General features: G+C 36.6%; 1 protein-coding gene across 2 annotated transcripts in view; it reads right to left on the bottom strand.

Moving 5' to 3' along the window:
* Positions 1 to 2,270: 2,270 nt before the first annotated feature.
* The window catches only part of LOC137657896 (protein Shroom3-like), a 78,351-nt gene continuing 63,772 nt past the window's right edge, over positions 2,271 to 16,849 (bottom strand). For both annotated transcript variants that reach the window (XM_068392526.1, XM_068392527.1), the window contains exons 4-8: positions 12,224 to 12,398; positions 10,863 to 11,016; positions 10,421 to 10,690; positions 7,631 to 7,720; positions 2,271 to 3,920 (exon numbers count right to left, since the gene is read on the bottom strand). In XM_068392526.1, the coding sequence (XP_068248627.1) occupies positions 3,753 to 3,920; positions 7,631 to 7,720; positions 10,421 to 10,690; positions 10,863 to 11,016; positions 12,224 to 12,398 (857 nt within the window). In that variant the 3' untranslated portion in view covers positions 2,271 to 3,752. The remainder of the gene's footprint in view (positions 3,921 to 7,630; positions 7,721 to 10,420; positions 10,691 to 10,862; positions 11,017 to 12,223; positions 12,399 to 16,849) is intronic.

Consider the following 16,849-nt stretch of genomic DNA (forward strand, 5'->3'; position numbering starts at 1 on the left):
GTCAGGATTCATGTTTTCTCAAATGGCAAAAAATTATACTGCTCCTGACCAGTGATCTAACCAGTAGGAGGCCTGAAAATCAGACATAGCACCCACCTCCATGCTCTACATCTTAGATACAAGAAAATTGAAATGGAGGTTGGAAAGTTTGTCCCTCGGAACTCCAAGAGCGAGAGTAGCCACATCTGGATATATTGGCAGAGGAGTGGGATGAGCCTCTGTGTCAATGTAGAATTTCCTATCTTGACAGAGAAAGAGGAGCCAGTTTAGAAGACCTATTAGATCTCGCCAGCAGATACCAGTTTGTTAAAAAGAGCCAGCGTGTCTCTTGCCCGAGTCGACAGACATACATCAAACTTATGTCGAGTATTCTGCGACTCCAGAAATACTGTCAATCATTGTTACTTGGGCATGAGGTGGATCACCAAGACCATCCAGGTGCTTAATAAGATTCATTATCTTCATGAAATGAGAGCCTTCTGTACTAAAAGCTGGAACCTCCAATGGGGTTACACCGGTATTCTTTGATAACCTCTAGGGCCAGTTCAGGAGACACGTACTGTAAATGACAATCGGTGTTGAAGTAGATGTTCTGGATTCCTGTTGAGGAACTACAGGATTAGGCTCCTATTTGAGGATATAGGTCTAAAATTTTTGCCTTGCTAGGGACGTCTTTGCGTTCCCGTCTCGAGCATGTGCAATGTGTTGAATAATCTGAAATAGAACATGGAGCGCCATGATTGCTACTAGTTAAGGAGTCTGTCAAAATGTATCTTAAGAAACAGACAGTTTAGATCTTGATCTCTTCGAAGAAAAGGATCTGTCAGGAGAGTCCCATCGTGAATGCTTACATGAAGGGGCAGAATAATATGGAGAATCAGATGTCTGCTCTTAAGGGGAGGTAAGGTTACGCAACCTTTTGCCTGTCATAATTCTGAAAATGAGAAATTTCCTATCTCTGGTCAGTTTCCACACGCTTAGAAGTAAGCTTAGTCACTGCAAGTCTCTTCCTTTGAGAGGAAGCTACGCTATTGTTATTTGGTTCTGTGCAAGCCAAGGACCGTAAAATAGTAGCCACCTGTCTGCCAACTATGAGTGAGGAAGTGGCAGAATGGTAGAGATGTGCGCAGGCATGGAGGTCTATTCCGCTGTATCACGTGTAGAAACCTTAATCACTGGGTTTCTGGACCAGTTTTAAAGCAACGCTATTCTTTGCTCTTTGGTGGCGTGGCCAAACCTGCAAATTGGAATTAGAAGACGTCCTGATGCTATCTGAAAAGGAAAGAGTCTGCTTCTTGGGGGAATTTAGGTCTGGGGCCACTCTTTGTATGGGAAGTCCAGATTTGGCATGCGAGTGAATGGGAGAGAGTAACATCATGAGCCCTCCGAGAGAACTGCCTCTGAGGTAAAAGGCTATTATTCTCTACCACATGTCTAGGGGTCTTTGGTGATGAGGAGCCCCTTCAAAACTCTGATGAGAAACCTGTAAACGAGAGAAATCTCCCTGCTCCTTAATATCTGAAATAAAAAGCCAATGATTGCTTGGTACACTCACTGGGGGAGAGACACCTGTTCCCACTTGCATGTACTGTATCACGTGATGGGTGAACCAGGCCCTATGTCTAAGGATATGTATCTCTAGGGGTTAAGTCAGGCTCAATATGTTCCATGTTGAACACGACTGCCATTCTTAGATACCGGAACTTTGGGAAACTCCGTTACAGAAGGGTCCGAGCAAGATATCGTGTGATGTGAGAGAAGGCTTTTGCTTGTTGCTCTCAAGTGAGGAAGAACAATCTCCCTTGGCCCTCTTACGATGAGCACCATATTTTTCCCACTGAAAGGGGGTGTCCACTTCGTTCAAAAATCCTAAGTTGATGAATAAGACAGACACTGCTTACCACGTCAACTCGGGCACAAAAGATGGGGATCTACCACAACCTGGCTCAAAAAGGTTCCATAAGGGCGTGTGGCAGGGGCAAGTACACATACTACCTTGAGCAACACTCAATCACAAGCACACAAGGAAAAGGGAAGGGACAAAGATTAGGCACAACATGGCATGTTGTAAATATAACTTATGTCCGTTCATGGTTGAATAGCTGATAGCCATATAATGTTACTAGTATCCCAAGATTTCTTTCTTTCTGATCATAGGAAAACGATTTAGGAGTAAAACCCTTAAAATTACGAGGGTTTGTATCCGCTTAGGAACAAACATACTTTTACAAATCATTGTTGGGGTTATCAAGGATGTACAAAACAAAAAATAAATTTCATATTTTATTTCTTCAAAGAAGAAAGATAGAATTTGGCGTACATTATAAACAAGCACTACTGTACAACAAAATAGTTGCTTTGCAACTAGTCTTAAGAGTATAAAACCAATATTTTCTGTAGGCAAAGTTAGTAGGTACAGATAGAAAGGAACAGGACGGTCTTTTGGCATCCATTAAACAACTAATATGTACAATGTGGCACTAATAATTCTCTACATGACAGATTTTTCTGTCTGCCATGTACACACAGACTTCATCACTGCAATATGTGGGCCTGCTAGTCCAAAAAAAAAAAAAAAAAATATGTATATATAAACAAAACTGTCCAGCTGCCTGGTGTGGGCAATTTCGGGAACTGTTCTATCAACTAATGTGGTTGTGCTGCCCAACCTTCAAAACCATTTGGTTTCTTACATAATTGAAGCAGAGTTAGACAAGATAGCAGACAGTATCAAGACAAGATAAGCACAGCTGTGTACAAAAAATGGGCACAAGCACTCTGACTATAAGATGAAAACAATTGACCCAAATATGCCTAGCATTCAAGCATCACATAACAAAAATGTATGAAAAAAAAAAAAAATTATATAAAAAAGGAAACAGCACTTTTTTTTGAGTTCCATCCCTCGAAATAAGCCAGGTGATGAAAGTAAGTAGTAGTAGTAGACTTCCAAATGGTACGAGGCGTATATTTATTTATGGATTAGCTAACCTTAATGAATATGGTATATGGTAAAACATACATTCAAAACAAACTCTTCCTTAATTCCTTAAGATAAAAGGCGAGCTGTTCTTGTTCAGGAGGATATGCTTTGACAACCTGTTTAATTGCCATGGTACTCATTGCACTGTCAACACACAACGTAACGTAACAAAAACAATGAAATAAAAAAACTAATTAAACATTAAATAACCTAAAAATTACACTGAATGTATGCCCGTTTTTTTTCCGAATTTATGTAAGTGCCCACTATATATAGTAATATAAGTTAAAATCTTGCAACAATGGACTGTTGCCAAGATAGTGAATCCTCAAATAAAACTCTGGCTACAATATACAGTTATGTGCTTCACTCATTTCTCACTTAACTATATCGCACATAAATAAATAATGAGATGTACATCAGAATACAGAATTGTTACCAGCAAGCTGATAGTCTCTGCACAATTTAATAAAATGTCAAATGCTGGTTGAAGTATATGCCACAAAATAATGAAAGTGCAAATACTGTACTCTTGTTCATTTTACACCACTTTATTTTCTTATCCAATTATAAGAATCATAACATTTCTACAATGTAGCAGCACAAGGACTGTCTTTATATATATATGTTTGTAGCATATTTGTGGTATAAATTTTACACATATCACATAACAGGAGTCAATGATGAGCAGCTTCATGAAATGTTTTAGACTATTCTTGTAATGTTCATTTCTATGAAATAATTCCCACCATTAAAGAACATCATTTATTCACTTTTTACATATTGTTTCAATTAGAGCTTGTTGTTGTTCTTCACCTAGCTTGACTTTGTCATCAATTTCTCTGGCGTCCATTATAAGTTTAGCCTTCATCTTTATAAAATGATCATAATCAGCATACTCGTCCTCATTTAAGTACTGATTTAGCACCTTTGATACCTGAAAATAACAATTCCATTAATAATTATCCTTACTATAATCACAGACATCAGCATATATGGTTACAAGTAACTTTGGGAGCAAATTGGAACAAGAGAGTATACAAATTTGAACTGGGTCGAGTATACTGCACCAGCCTACGAGTTAAGATTCCACCCCTTATGGGCAATGTTTGTGGACACATAGGAAAGACTATCAAACACATGATGAAGAAAGCATGTGGGTTCCCACATCTATCCTCCTATCACCCAGAGCTTTCTTCACTCCATCCATCCACCTAAACCTTGGTCTTCCTCTTGTACTTCTCCCATCATCTCTTGCATTCATCACCTTTAGCAGACAGCCATTTTCCATTCTCTCAACATGGCCAAACCACCTCAACACATTCATATCCTCTCTAGCTGCTAACTCATTTCTTACACCCATTCTCACCCTCACTACTTCATTCCTAACCCTATCTACTCGAGATACACCAGCCATACTCCTAGAGACTTCATCTCAAACACATTCAATTTCTCTCCCCATCAATTTCATTCCCCACAACTCCAATCCATACATCACAGTTCGTACAATCACTTTCTCATACAGAACTCTCTTTCCATTCATGCCCAACCCTCTATTTTTTACTTCTTACTTAACTGTCCCCAACAGTTTGCATCCTTCATTCACTCTCTGACGTACATCTGCTTCCACTCCATCATTTGCTGCAACAAAAGACCCCAAGTGCTTAAACTGATCCACTTCCTCAAGTAACTCTCCATTCAACATGACATTCAACCTCGCACCACCTTCCCTTCTCATACATCTCATAACCTTACTCTTACCCACATTAACTCTCAACTTCCTTCTCTCACACACCCTTCCAAATTCTTTCACTAAATGGCCAAGCTTCTCTTCCTCGTCTGCAACCAGTACAATATCATCCGCAAACAACAACTGATTTACATCCCATTCATGGGTCATTCTCGTCTACCAGTTTCAATCCTCGTCCAAGCACTCAAGCATTCACCTTTCTCACCACTCCATCAACATACAAGTTAAACAACCACAGCGTCATCACACATCCCTATCTCAGCCCCACTCACCAGAAATCAATCACTCACTTCATTTCCTATCCTAACGCATGCTTTAATACCTTTGTAGAAACTTTCCACTGCTTGCAACAACCTTCCACCAACTCCATATAACCTCATCACATTCCACATTGCTTCCCTATCGACTCTATCATACATTTTCTCCAGATCCATAAAGGCATATTTCTCCCATATCTGCCCAACTGTAAAAATCTGATTCATTCAACCCGTACCCCCTTCTAAAACCACCCTGTACTTCTAAGATTGCATTCTCTTGTTTTATCCTTATCCTATTAATCAGTACTCTACCATACACTTTTCCAACTACACTCAACAAACTAACACCCCTTGAATTAAAACACTCATGCACATCTCCCTTACCCTTATATAGTGGTACAATACACGCACAAACCCAATCTACTGGTACCATTGACAACACAAAAGACATATTAAACAATCTCACTAACCATTCAAGTACAGTTACATCCCCTTCCTTCAACATCTTAGCTTTCACACCATCCATACCAAATTCTTTTCCTACTCTCGTTTCATCTAGTGCTCTCCTCACTTCCTCTCTTGTAATCTCTATCTCATTCTCATCTCCCATCACCGGCACCTCAACACCTGCAATCATATCTGCCTCCCTATTATTCTCAACATTCAGTAAACTTTCAACATATTCCGCCCACCTTTTCCTTGCCTCCTCTCCTTTTAAACCTTCCATTTCCATCTTTCACTGTCTCTTCAATTCTTGAACCAGCCTTCCTTACTCTCTTCACTTCTTTCCAAAACTTCTTATTCTCTTCATATGAAGGACCCAATCCCTGACCCCTCCTCAGGTCAGCCGCCCTCTTTGCCTCACTTACCTTGCGCTTTACTTCCACATTTTTCTTTCTATATTTTTCATACTTCTCTACACTATTACTCTGCAGCCATTCTTCAAAATCCCTCTTTTTCTCTTCCACTTTTACCTTCACTCCTTCATTCCACCATTCACTGCCCTTCCTCATGCTGCCTCAAACAAACTTCTTGCCACACAAATCACTTGCAATCCCAACAAAATTTTCTTTTACTAACTTCCATTCCTCCTCTAAATTACCAGTTTCTCTTACTTTCACTTCTTCATATGCCATTTTCAACCTTTCTAAATATTTACTTTTTACCCTCATTTTTATTAGCTCTTCAACCCTCACTAGCTCCCTTTTACATCCACCTACTCTATTACCCCACTCTTTTGCTACAACTAATTTTCCTTCCACCAGAAAATGATCAGACATACCGTTAGCCACATACCCCTAAACACGTGCACGTCTTTCAGTCTTCCAAGCATTCTTTTAGTTATCAACACATAATCTATTAACGCCCTTTCTACCACTCTTCCATTTGCCACTCTTACCCATGTATACTTGTTTTTATCTTTCTTTTTGAAAAAAGCTAGAACTTAACACCATCTCTTGCTCAACACACATATCTACATGTCTCTCACCATTCTCATTTTCACCTGGTATGCCATAGTTTCCAATGACACCTTCTACCTCTCCAGCACCCACTCAAGCATTTAAGTCACCTATGATTACTACATAATTCCTTCTACCCAGTCCTACACACCTAGTTAATTCATTCCGCTCTTCTTCACTTTTCTCACAACCTGGCCCATACGCACTGACAAAAGCCCAACATTCCCTACCCAACCTAACCCTTACCCACATTAACCTAGATGATATCTCCTTCCATTCCACCACTAAACCTGTCATCCATTCACTCAGCAATAAAGCCACACCTTCTCTTGCTCTTCACCTTTCAATCCCAGACATCACCAAACATCACTTCACCTTTCCCTTTTATCTTGGTCTCACACAAAGCCAATACATCCATCCTTCTATTCCTAAACATATTTCCAATCTCACATCTTTTACTCTCTATCATACTACATCCACGCACATTCAAACACCCCCAAAATTAGAGTATGGGGAGCAGTCACTCTCCCCCAGCTCCACCTCTTTGATGTCTCATAGAATTATAATACAGGAGAGGGGGTTCCCAGCCCCCTTGTCCCATCCCTTTATTCGCCTCTTACGACACGCAAGGATACGTTAGCGTTATTCTAATGGTTTTATTGCCCCTGCGGCAAAGAGCGGAACCTCTCAATATTTTTCCATAAACTCCTTCCAAGCAGTAAATCCACCCCCCTTGTCTTTCAAGTGGGTCACAGCTCGGTCCTCAAAGTTGAAATGCGAGATATCTTACTTTTTCAATTTGAATTATTAATTTTTAATGTTAGGGATTATAATTTGTACAGTAATTAACATTACAGAATCTTTAAAACTCAGTGCACTGTTTGTTTGAATTCATGGACGTGTGGAACCCAGTGAGTAAATTTCCTTTATTTCTTACGGAAAAAAATTGATTTGAAATATTGCTCCCAGAATGAATTAAACTCATAACCCAACGTAATATTGTATGATTATGATGTGTAACTTTAATTCTAATGTATTTTAGTAATGTTAAAGGACAAACTGCCAAAACTGGACAAAACAGTATACTATACTGTATGCTACAAGGTACAATGGTACAGTATCTGCACAATATCTTTATATATACTACACTCTAGTAATTTAGAAAGCTTTGTTCACATACCTGTATAGCTCTTCTGTCAATGTTTTCTTTGAGCCTCTTTGCTTCTTCCAGTTGTTCACTCAACTTATCTCGCTTGCCTTCCAAAATGCGCTGCAAAAAAAAAAAAAAAAAAAATTTGAATGAACAACTGCTTATAAACAAATTAAAATAAAATTATTTCTTACTATACAATGTACATATATAACCTGAAGCAAAATAAATAGGAATTAGATACTCTGCCAAAACAATAAATCTGACAGCTGAAACTTTCTCCACTACCAGAAATTGAAAAGGACTAAGAATAATTATAAAGCCACCTGAAAGAATAGTCCTTAAGTAACAAATTTAGATGAAAAACTACATCATACATTGCTTACCATAAAGTACCATATTGTTTTAAAATATGAGGTATTGTACTAGGCAATGAAGGTAAACGCAGAACTATGGGTCCTGTGCAGGGGGCCTCCTTGCTACTAGTTATAAAAATATTGTGTGTTCACTACTCATCTGAGTATTTTCATGATAACCAGTAATTATTGTAACCATTTAAATACACTGAGGTGTCTAGTCATGAAAACCTGACAGGAAGAAACTGTAATAATAGCAGAGGTGTTATCAAAATGATGCAGTGGAGTTTATCATGATGATTCTAAAAATACCAATTACAATGTGTAACAAGTTCTGATGTGTTAAAATTAATCAGACCTTTTTTTTTACATAATTAATATAAACATAACATTGATGTAGAGATGCATGGAAATTATCTTAACCCCATTTTATAGAGGGCTGTGTTTTTACCACGTCCTCTTTTATAGTTTTGAATGGTTTGATGATATAGTGAGTCCACACATGCCATGTTTGGAATTTTGCTCATTCTCTACATTGTATGTTATTGTATCATCTACAGTTCAGTATGGAGACAATGCAAGGGTTTCTTCTCTCAAGAAATTAGTAGGTACTAGTGCAAATTAATCTTAGAATGGAATGAACAATGTGCAAACATACACTGTTAATCTTTACAATGGATAAATATGAGCTAAATTTGATTCACAGGGCAAAACTCCAAGCATGGAACTTACAGTTATCCAATCCCTTATGCTTTCTCTCTATAGCTGCCATTGCAATACCATAGTACTTGAAAGATTCTCAACATTTTCTTAACCTTTGCATCTCAGTAAATATTCTTTGCCTCTGTTAGAAAACAGCACAATAAACCTATTCTTTGCCACTTTTAGAAAAAGTATTGTCCATTTTTCTTCTGTCAACAAACATGGTATAGTGCCAAATATTTCAGCCAATTTGCAATATGTCGCTCTCAAAGTATGGTTTCCCACATTACATTTTAGGTCTGTCTATTCTTCAAGTGCACAAAAATTTGGCTATTTGAGTGTCTTAAGATTTTTGGTGATCAATCTATTCTGTTTTTTTTTTTTTTTTTTTTTTTTCCCCTCCATTCTACCCTGTTTCGAGTATCGTTTCCATTCTCAGGTCTTCAGCTGTTGATTCTCATCTTAATTTGTTAGACAGAAACTTACGGTCTATTAAATTTCCTATTCCTGATTTAGCTAATAATCTCTGACTCCAATTTAATTGATTCGTTATGCATGTTGCATAAGATTTTTCATAATTCTAACCATCCTTTACATTCCGATCTTCCCGGGCAGTACCATCCTGTTAGTAATACTACACTATTCTAGAAGTTTTATTTCAACTGTGACGACCAAGTTGTGGAATGATCTTCCTAATCTGGTAATAGTTAAATCGGTAGAACCTAAAAAGTTCAAACTTGCAGCAAATTTTTGTATGTTGAACAGGCTGACATAACTTACTTATAGTTTATATAAGAAAGATGTTTTAATGCTGTTACTAATCTTCAAATATTTTATTCTAACAGTTCATTACTTCTCACTAATCTTCAAATATTTTATTCTAATTGTTCATTACTTCTCACTAATCTTCAAATATTTTATTCTAACTGTTCATTACTTCTCACTAATCTTCAAATATTTTATTCTAATAGTTCATTACTTCTCTTGCAGTTTATTTATTCCCTTGTATTTTCCTTCCTCACGGGGTTATTTTTCCTTGTCTTAGCCCTTGGGCAAAGTATTTTATGCTTTAATAACTAGGTTTGTAGCTCAGCTAATAATAATAATGCAACTCAAACTATTTTCCATACATGTACTGCTTTGCTGAACAGAAAACTACTTTTAATCAAAGCCTGTACAATTGCAATAAAAAACATTCTTCCTATTGTCCGTGAACTTTTCTCCCCATTTTTTTTATCCATGTTTTATTCTCCCTCATATATGGAAATTTTGTTTTTCCAAAGCCTAAATCATAAGTCAAGTTTAGTCCAAGATAGCAAGGGAAGCTTCTTGTATGATGTGACACAATAAAGTCACCATTATACCATACACCATGACACACTGCTTGACTGACAATGATAGATTATTGACAATGAAAATAAATTTGTATTAAAATCAGGAAAATATCAGCTGACTTACCTAAGAAAACAAGCCAAGTTTTTAGAAGAAAAAAAGTAAGCAAAGTAGCAGGTCTAAGAAAAGTACCATGTGAAAATATTCCATCATGTAGAGTGTGAAAGTGAACTTGCTCAGTCACCAATGTTAGTTAAGTCCCCTCTACAGCAATGAAATGGGAACTACGCCAACAGTAATGAAGTATCTTATCAGTAATTATGCCAGCTTGTACCATTTTCAATTGTTTCAACCCTCATATATATTTCCCCCATCAAATACCCCTCAACCGAAAGAGCGTATTTCAGAATAAAATTATATGACAACTTACCCGTTCCTCGGGATCTGCTTCCTTCGAGAGCATGAGCGCATTTTCTGCCCGAGCGAGTCTTCCCGATAAACCAAGCAGAAGAGATGTAATCTTGTCAATTTCCTCTACATGAAGTTTATATTTCTCAGACTCTGCTAGCCGAGCTCTTTCTTCAACTAAGGATGTAACTTCAGCCCCTAACTCATGATTTAAACGCATCTCTTCTTTAATGGCCTCACGTTCTGCACGAAGAATTTCTAATTTTCTTCCAATACTTGCCACAAGTTCTTCCTGTAATAACAGATAGGGTTTGCTTATTTTAATTTCTTATTTCCAAATAGAACTTTTGGATATTTGGATATCTATTTTAAACCAATTTATATAATCTTATTTTGCATTAAAAATATAATTCTAAAAAAAGTAAGACCAAAGATCATCAGAATTTGTGAATAATTATGCTAACCTTCTTCTTGTGGAGTTGCTGCTGATCAGTAACAGTAGTAACGCCATCTTGCAGGTTACTGCCGCTACCCCTCAATCGGGTAAGAAGTTTGGCTTTGCTTTCGGATGTCGTGAAGTAAGCAGAGTCAGAGGGCAAAGGTGCCTTCTCATTGGTCCTGAAAGTTATACAATTTTAAACATAAGAATGCAGTTGATACATACAAGTTAAACCATGGATACCTTAAATGAAGTTTTATCCTCTTGTTAATGACACTTACGAAATATCCACCATTACAAAGGATCTTCGAGGCGAGCTAACTGCGGCAGCATATGTTTTAGACGAGAACAAATCCCCTTCACTCTTTGCTCGGTGCTGCAATCCCAAAGACGATCCCACTATCAAATCATCACGTAAATACACCATTGTACATTCGTATTCACCCCTAAAGGTAACGTCATGTAAATTCATTAGCACCATTTTATCTCCTATACAAACACTGCTGTCATTTTACACAATTCTATATTAATTGTTTTTGATATTTTCTTCAAATTCTGGTATTATTTCTAATGAATAACCCCACGATAAACATTTCTATTTGTCTAAACAACGTGGCAAGGGACACTGACACCCCGAAAAAAAGTTTAAGTATCTAATACTTTTTGCCCCCCAAAAAAGGAAATAATTCAACCTTTCTTTAATAAAAATAAAGAAATTAATTCGATGCAATGATTAAACTGGGAGAGACAGGGATGTTGAACTGAACTGTTCCACTCCACAATACAGGGACAACTGAGTCACTCTTCAATCTGCATGGCCTGACCTTGTGGCGAAAAAAATTTCCCCGCCTGTGAATGGGAACATCCTTCCGATGAACTACCGACTATACTTTTGATACTTTATTCGAATGAGTAAGATTTAAAATGTTTAATTCGCGTTTGAGCAAATAATACAAAAATAAGTAACTACAGTTGGTAACACTGCCCACCCTGAGCACAAGTGTGACATTTCCAGCGGGACAACTGTTCACCGATAAGCAAGTGTTCTTACCCCTTTCCCAGATACACTAGACTTGTATTATGTGCGCTGATACTTTCGCCTAATTAATTCCCGGAACAAAAAATAAAATATGCTGCTACAATTTTTATATTTCCCTTTCTAGTTATTGCCTACACGCTAAATGAGTTTCTTTATCAATGCTATTACTTCATTAATAAATCAATTTACAAATACATGCTATTACTTCATTAATATATCAATTTGCAAATACTAAAAACGTCATACAGTTCAATAATCTTGTAATTTCAAATACAATCTTAAAGAATATGAAATTAAATAAAAAATATAAAGAAAACGGTAAAACTTTTCGTGAACCATATACTTACGTATTGGGGACGCCATTGGTTGCTGTGCTGGTGTTGGGAGGCATGGCAGAGTTTTGGTGGATGTGAGAGAGATCGGGATGCTGGGCGTGGGTACTAGAAATTAAATCTTTCCTAAGCTCTAAGCTAAACACCCCCTGCATATAATGAGCAGCAGTTTTGTATTCTGGGCCAGGCGCTGAAAAGAAAAGAAAATAAAAGTTACATGTATGTGCGAACAGTATGGCTATATCTACTGTATGTCTAAGAGGAAAGACTTGCTTCCGGCAACGGGCAACTAACCAACCACCAGTTATCCCAACCAATTGACCATGATCAAGATGAACGGAAGTAAAATAATAATATGATGTGTCAATGGATATGTTCAATAGCCAAGGCCATTGCTGAGAAAAATACAATAACAAAAACTTCTAGATAATCAGAGTTTGACTTCATACACAAAAAAAGTTTCATACCAACAATTAAAAATTCATGTTTCCTTTATAAAATTCAGATCATTATTAATCTTATCCTATGTTGAATTAATAATGAATGCCTTGAAAAAAATAATCATCCTCTTAAAGGTTATTACAGTCCATAAGACCTCACAATTGTCCCCTTTAAAGCATAACGAAAATAAGACAAATAGCATATTTTTTTCCACTTAAATTCATAGCTTAATTCATTCGGTGTTGGGCGGGTAAAAAAAAGATGGTTTCATTTTCCCTCCCCAAAGATAAAAAAAAAGCCAGGCAGGCAAGTGTCATGGTAAAGAAACCTTGCTAGTGCTTTTCGACCCCCCCCCCCAGTCAACTAGTTACGCTTTGTCCAAACTCACATTTGTATTATTAAATACTTTTGCTATGTAATGTTGACATTTTGATAATATAAATTCATTTAGCTAAAATTGTACCGATACAAATATAACCGGTCCGAGAACTTTCTCAAAATTTCATTCAAGACCGTTCGGAAGAAAAGTACGCGTTACATAGCTTTCACTAAGGAGGGGGTACACCTCGGGAGGGGTATAAGAAAGGGTTTCTATGACCTAAGTGAAAGTAGCAAGTTATGTATTTTGTGGATAGAAGTCATGCTGAAAACTATACGTGTAGCAATTGTAACTCTTACCGTAATCTTATTGTAACAGTCTCTAACTTTGAAATACCAAACTTTTAGAGTCGGTAGAATTAATAAGGTTTCAATCTTTATTACACGCTTAGAGCATGCCATTTGGAATACATACTATTCTGTTCCTACATTGTTCTGTCCCTCGTGGTCTTTAAATTAGAGAGATTAAAATAGTTAACTTTCGTTCCTTTTCAGACACATTCACAGCATCACAACACAAGGCCTGAATATTACAAGCTACAGACCTTGCACTAATTAACAATTAATATGAAAAGAAAATCAGTTACGAGATGGTTTTGCTGGAGAATTTTTTTAACTACTAATAAATAATGGAAAATGATATTTTTCTAAGACTAAATTCATAACGATATAAATTTTAAGACAAACAGATATAAATTTTACGACGAAATCTATAATGTAAATTTTTAAGACGATATTTATCAAAACTCAAATTGGAAAGGTTACTTAGAGCTTCTAATGCTGACCCTTTTCTCTGTCAATAGTTGAAATAAACTGGTTATCGCGGAACAAAGAATGACCTCCGTTTATTATTATCAACCCCAGCAATCCTTTTAATCCTAACTCGATAACTTCTATTGGATCCTGGAAGCTTTGTGAATACGGTATGCGAGCGAGATTCTCTTCCCAGATCCAATAAGGGACACAAGAGCTCCAGTATTATAATAAGAACACATTTGGTCAAAGCTGACGTCACTCGAGAAGCCATACAGTCAGGTTCCTAACAGCGTTTTCTGCTACCGAATTTCCCTACTTCGATTAAAAATTTCCCTGTCGTGCAAAAAGCAATAAATACACGAGCCAAAAACCCTATGACTGTTACCCTGTATCTAATCTAATACAGTTCATGACTCAGCAATGCAATTCATATCATTCAATATCCAATTCTATTGCGTTGGTCACATTTATACCTTACTAGTGGTGTATCGGATGATTTTATTTAATAACCTTTGTGAACAGAGAATCAACTGCGAAGTTACATCAACATACATTTGTGATGGTTCTGGTAAATGATGGATTATATAAACTATAGTAGCAAATTTCAAAGGTTCTATAAGTATAATGAAATGCTTGCAATGATGACCAATGATTTTTATCAGGAAAAAAAAAAACTTGTAGAGAAATCCTTGACATGATCAAGAGCTATAGTTAAAATCAACCGTTAACATTCTTATCGCAAGGATGATTCCCAAACATCTTGGCAATTAATTTTGATTAAACTTAAATATAATTCTGAGTGTAATAGATACACATTCGACCTTCAAAGTATTTAATGACGGACTCTCTCTCTCTCTCTCTCTCTCTCTCTCTCTCTCTCTCTCTCTCTCTCTCTCTCTCTCTCTCTCTCTCTCTCTCTCTCGACGGTTTCCTGTTTAGAAACCACACAATCCTCAGTTCTTTTTCTTTTACATTTGGGAAACAGCTTCACTGAACACATTTTAACATTACAATGGTGAATTATGCAACTGAAAAAATTTTGCATCTCGTCCAAAGCGAATCAGGAAGTAGTATAAAGGATTTTTTTTTCGTTTGCTAGAATGGCTGAGTTTTATTCTACAGTCCGAAATATGCCGTCTCTGATAAACAGCGAATAGAATAATCATACCAAAAAACTCAATCTCGAAATCAGTGGTGAACATATCCATCACCCCTCACACCTACATAAACAAATCATATGTCAACATAAGCACGCCCCACTTTGCAACACGCTTTTATCCACCCGGATGTTTACACAAACCATTCATACTACTGTACTAGCTGTCTTGGTTTAGGAGATTAGATCATATTTCATGATCTTTCAAGTAGGGTTTAATAACCAAAGGAAGTTGTATAACTCGATATTCTGCATGCATACGCTTTTCTAATATGTGAAACCAAGGTCTATAGGTACTCTATAGACGTGTGAAACGTATAAAGCTAATCTTTCCGGAACCAACTAGGATTGTTCCGTATTAAAAGTAAATCACTAAGACGAAGCTAATGATATTTAACGTAATCAACATTTTTAATATTACGCGAAAGTGTCAAATAACCTCAACTTTGTTCGTTGTGGATTTCCCCTTGATAAGGTCACGATAAAAAGGGGACATGTACTATAACCCCGACCGAGGTCTCCCTTTATTTACGTCCGTTTACACACAATACGTGAAGCATTTGGCTATAACAATGAACATTACGTCAAACCCCAGGAAGGATGTAACACCTACCATGTAAGGAAGTGGCACTTACACCTTTATTCGTTTTCATCTTTCCTCGCATATTTAGTTTATAACCATCAGAAATATTTTTTTTCCAAGATGGAAACAGGTAACTACAGCAATTCTAATTTACATAATTGACACTGTTCCTAGTTGTAACCACAAATTCTAACAATAAAAAAAATTTGAGCGATAAATTGTAAAAGAGAAGGTCCTTGATCATACGGTATTAAAAAAAGCTAAACAAATTATTTGTATTATTCAAACTAATAAAAACTATTCCATTATATTTTAAAGATTTTGATAATGGCGGTGGTGGAAATATGAAGTCAGGACAATAACCATCAAGGACATCATGACAATCAATAATAGAACGCTGGATTTGTAATTCTCCTCTAATGATATAGAAGTAACGATTAACAAAAATTAAAATTGGACTGGCTTAGAATTCAATCAAAGCAATTATACCTTATAGAAGTCAATAATCAACTGGGACCTTGATGATACCAAATTGATAATGGTATATTGCGTGACCATGATTAATAGCACAAGCATCGAAATATTCTATTAAATATGATGGGAGGGAGATAATAAAACTTCTATAATTCTACAGCCCACGGTCAATTTCACACTTTTCCGTCTATTCCGTTGCCAGTGTCTTACGAATTAATATGAAATTGAAAGTTGGGACATGTGTGCAAATATTAAATCTAATAAAGTCAGCAATCGTGTACAAAAAATGCTCGTTACAAGTCCAATACAAAGGAAATTGTTACAGGTTTTTGGCCAAGAAGTTGAAACCAAGATGGCAACTAACTCAACAACCAAAAACACATAAAAATGATCTTCACAGAGAGAGAGAGAGAGAGAGAGAGAGAGAGAGAGAGAGAGAGAGAGAGAGAGAGAGAGAGAGAGAGAGAGAGAGAGAGAGAGAGAGAGAGAGAATCTTTGAAGGTGAAAGCACGAGTCTGAAAGGTCATGCTTTGATAGGATTTTCAGAACAGGTAATGATGGGACCCTCCTCAACATCCCTTGTATTAAGCACCTTTGAATTTCAATGAATTAGCAACAAGAAAAGTTCGTAGTTGTTCAAGGACCGAACTCTCTCATATAGTCACAACATCAAATTAAAATATTAAGAAATTATTTTAAAATACAATGAAAATCAATATTTTATAAAAACAGATTACGTAATTAGTGTTGCTTGAAAAATATACAAAATCAAAATGTCAACAATACACTTAACAGGCGTAGTTAATTTATTCAAATTACTTTGCTGTGAGAGCTGAGCTTTGTGTTCCTTGCA

The sequence above is a fragment of the Palaemon carinicauda genome, chromosome 18, assembly GCF_036898095.1.
Source record: "Palaemon carinicauda isolate YSFRI2023 chromosome 18, ASM3689809v2, whole genome shotgun sequence".
NCBI classification, from domain to species: Eukaryota; Metazoa; Arthropoda; class Malacostraca; order Decapoda; family Palaemonidae; genus Palaemon; species Palaemon carinicauda.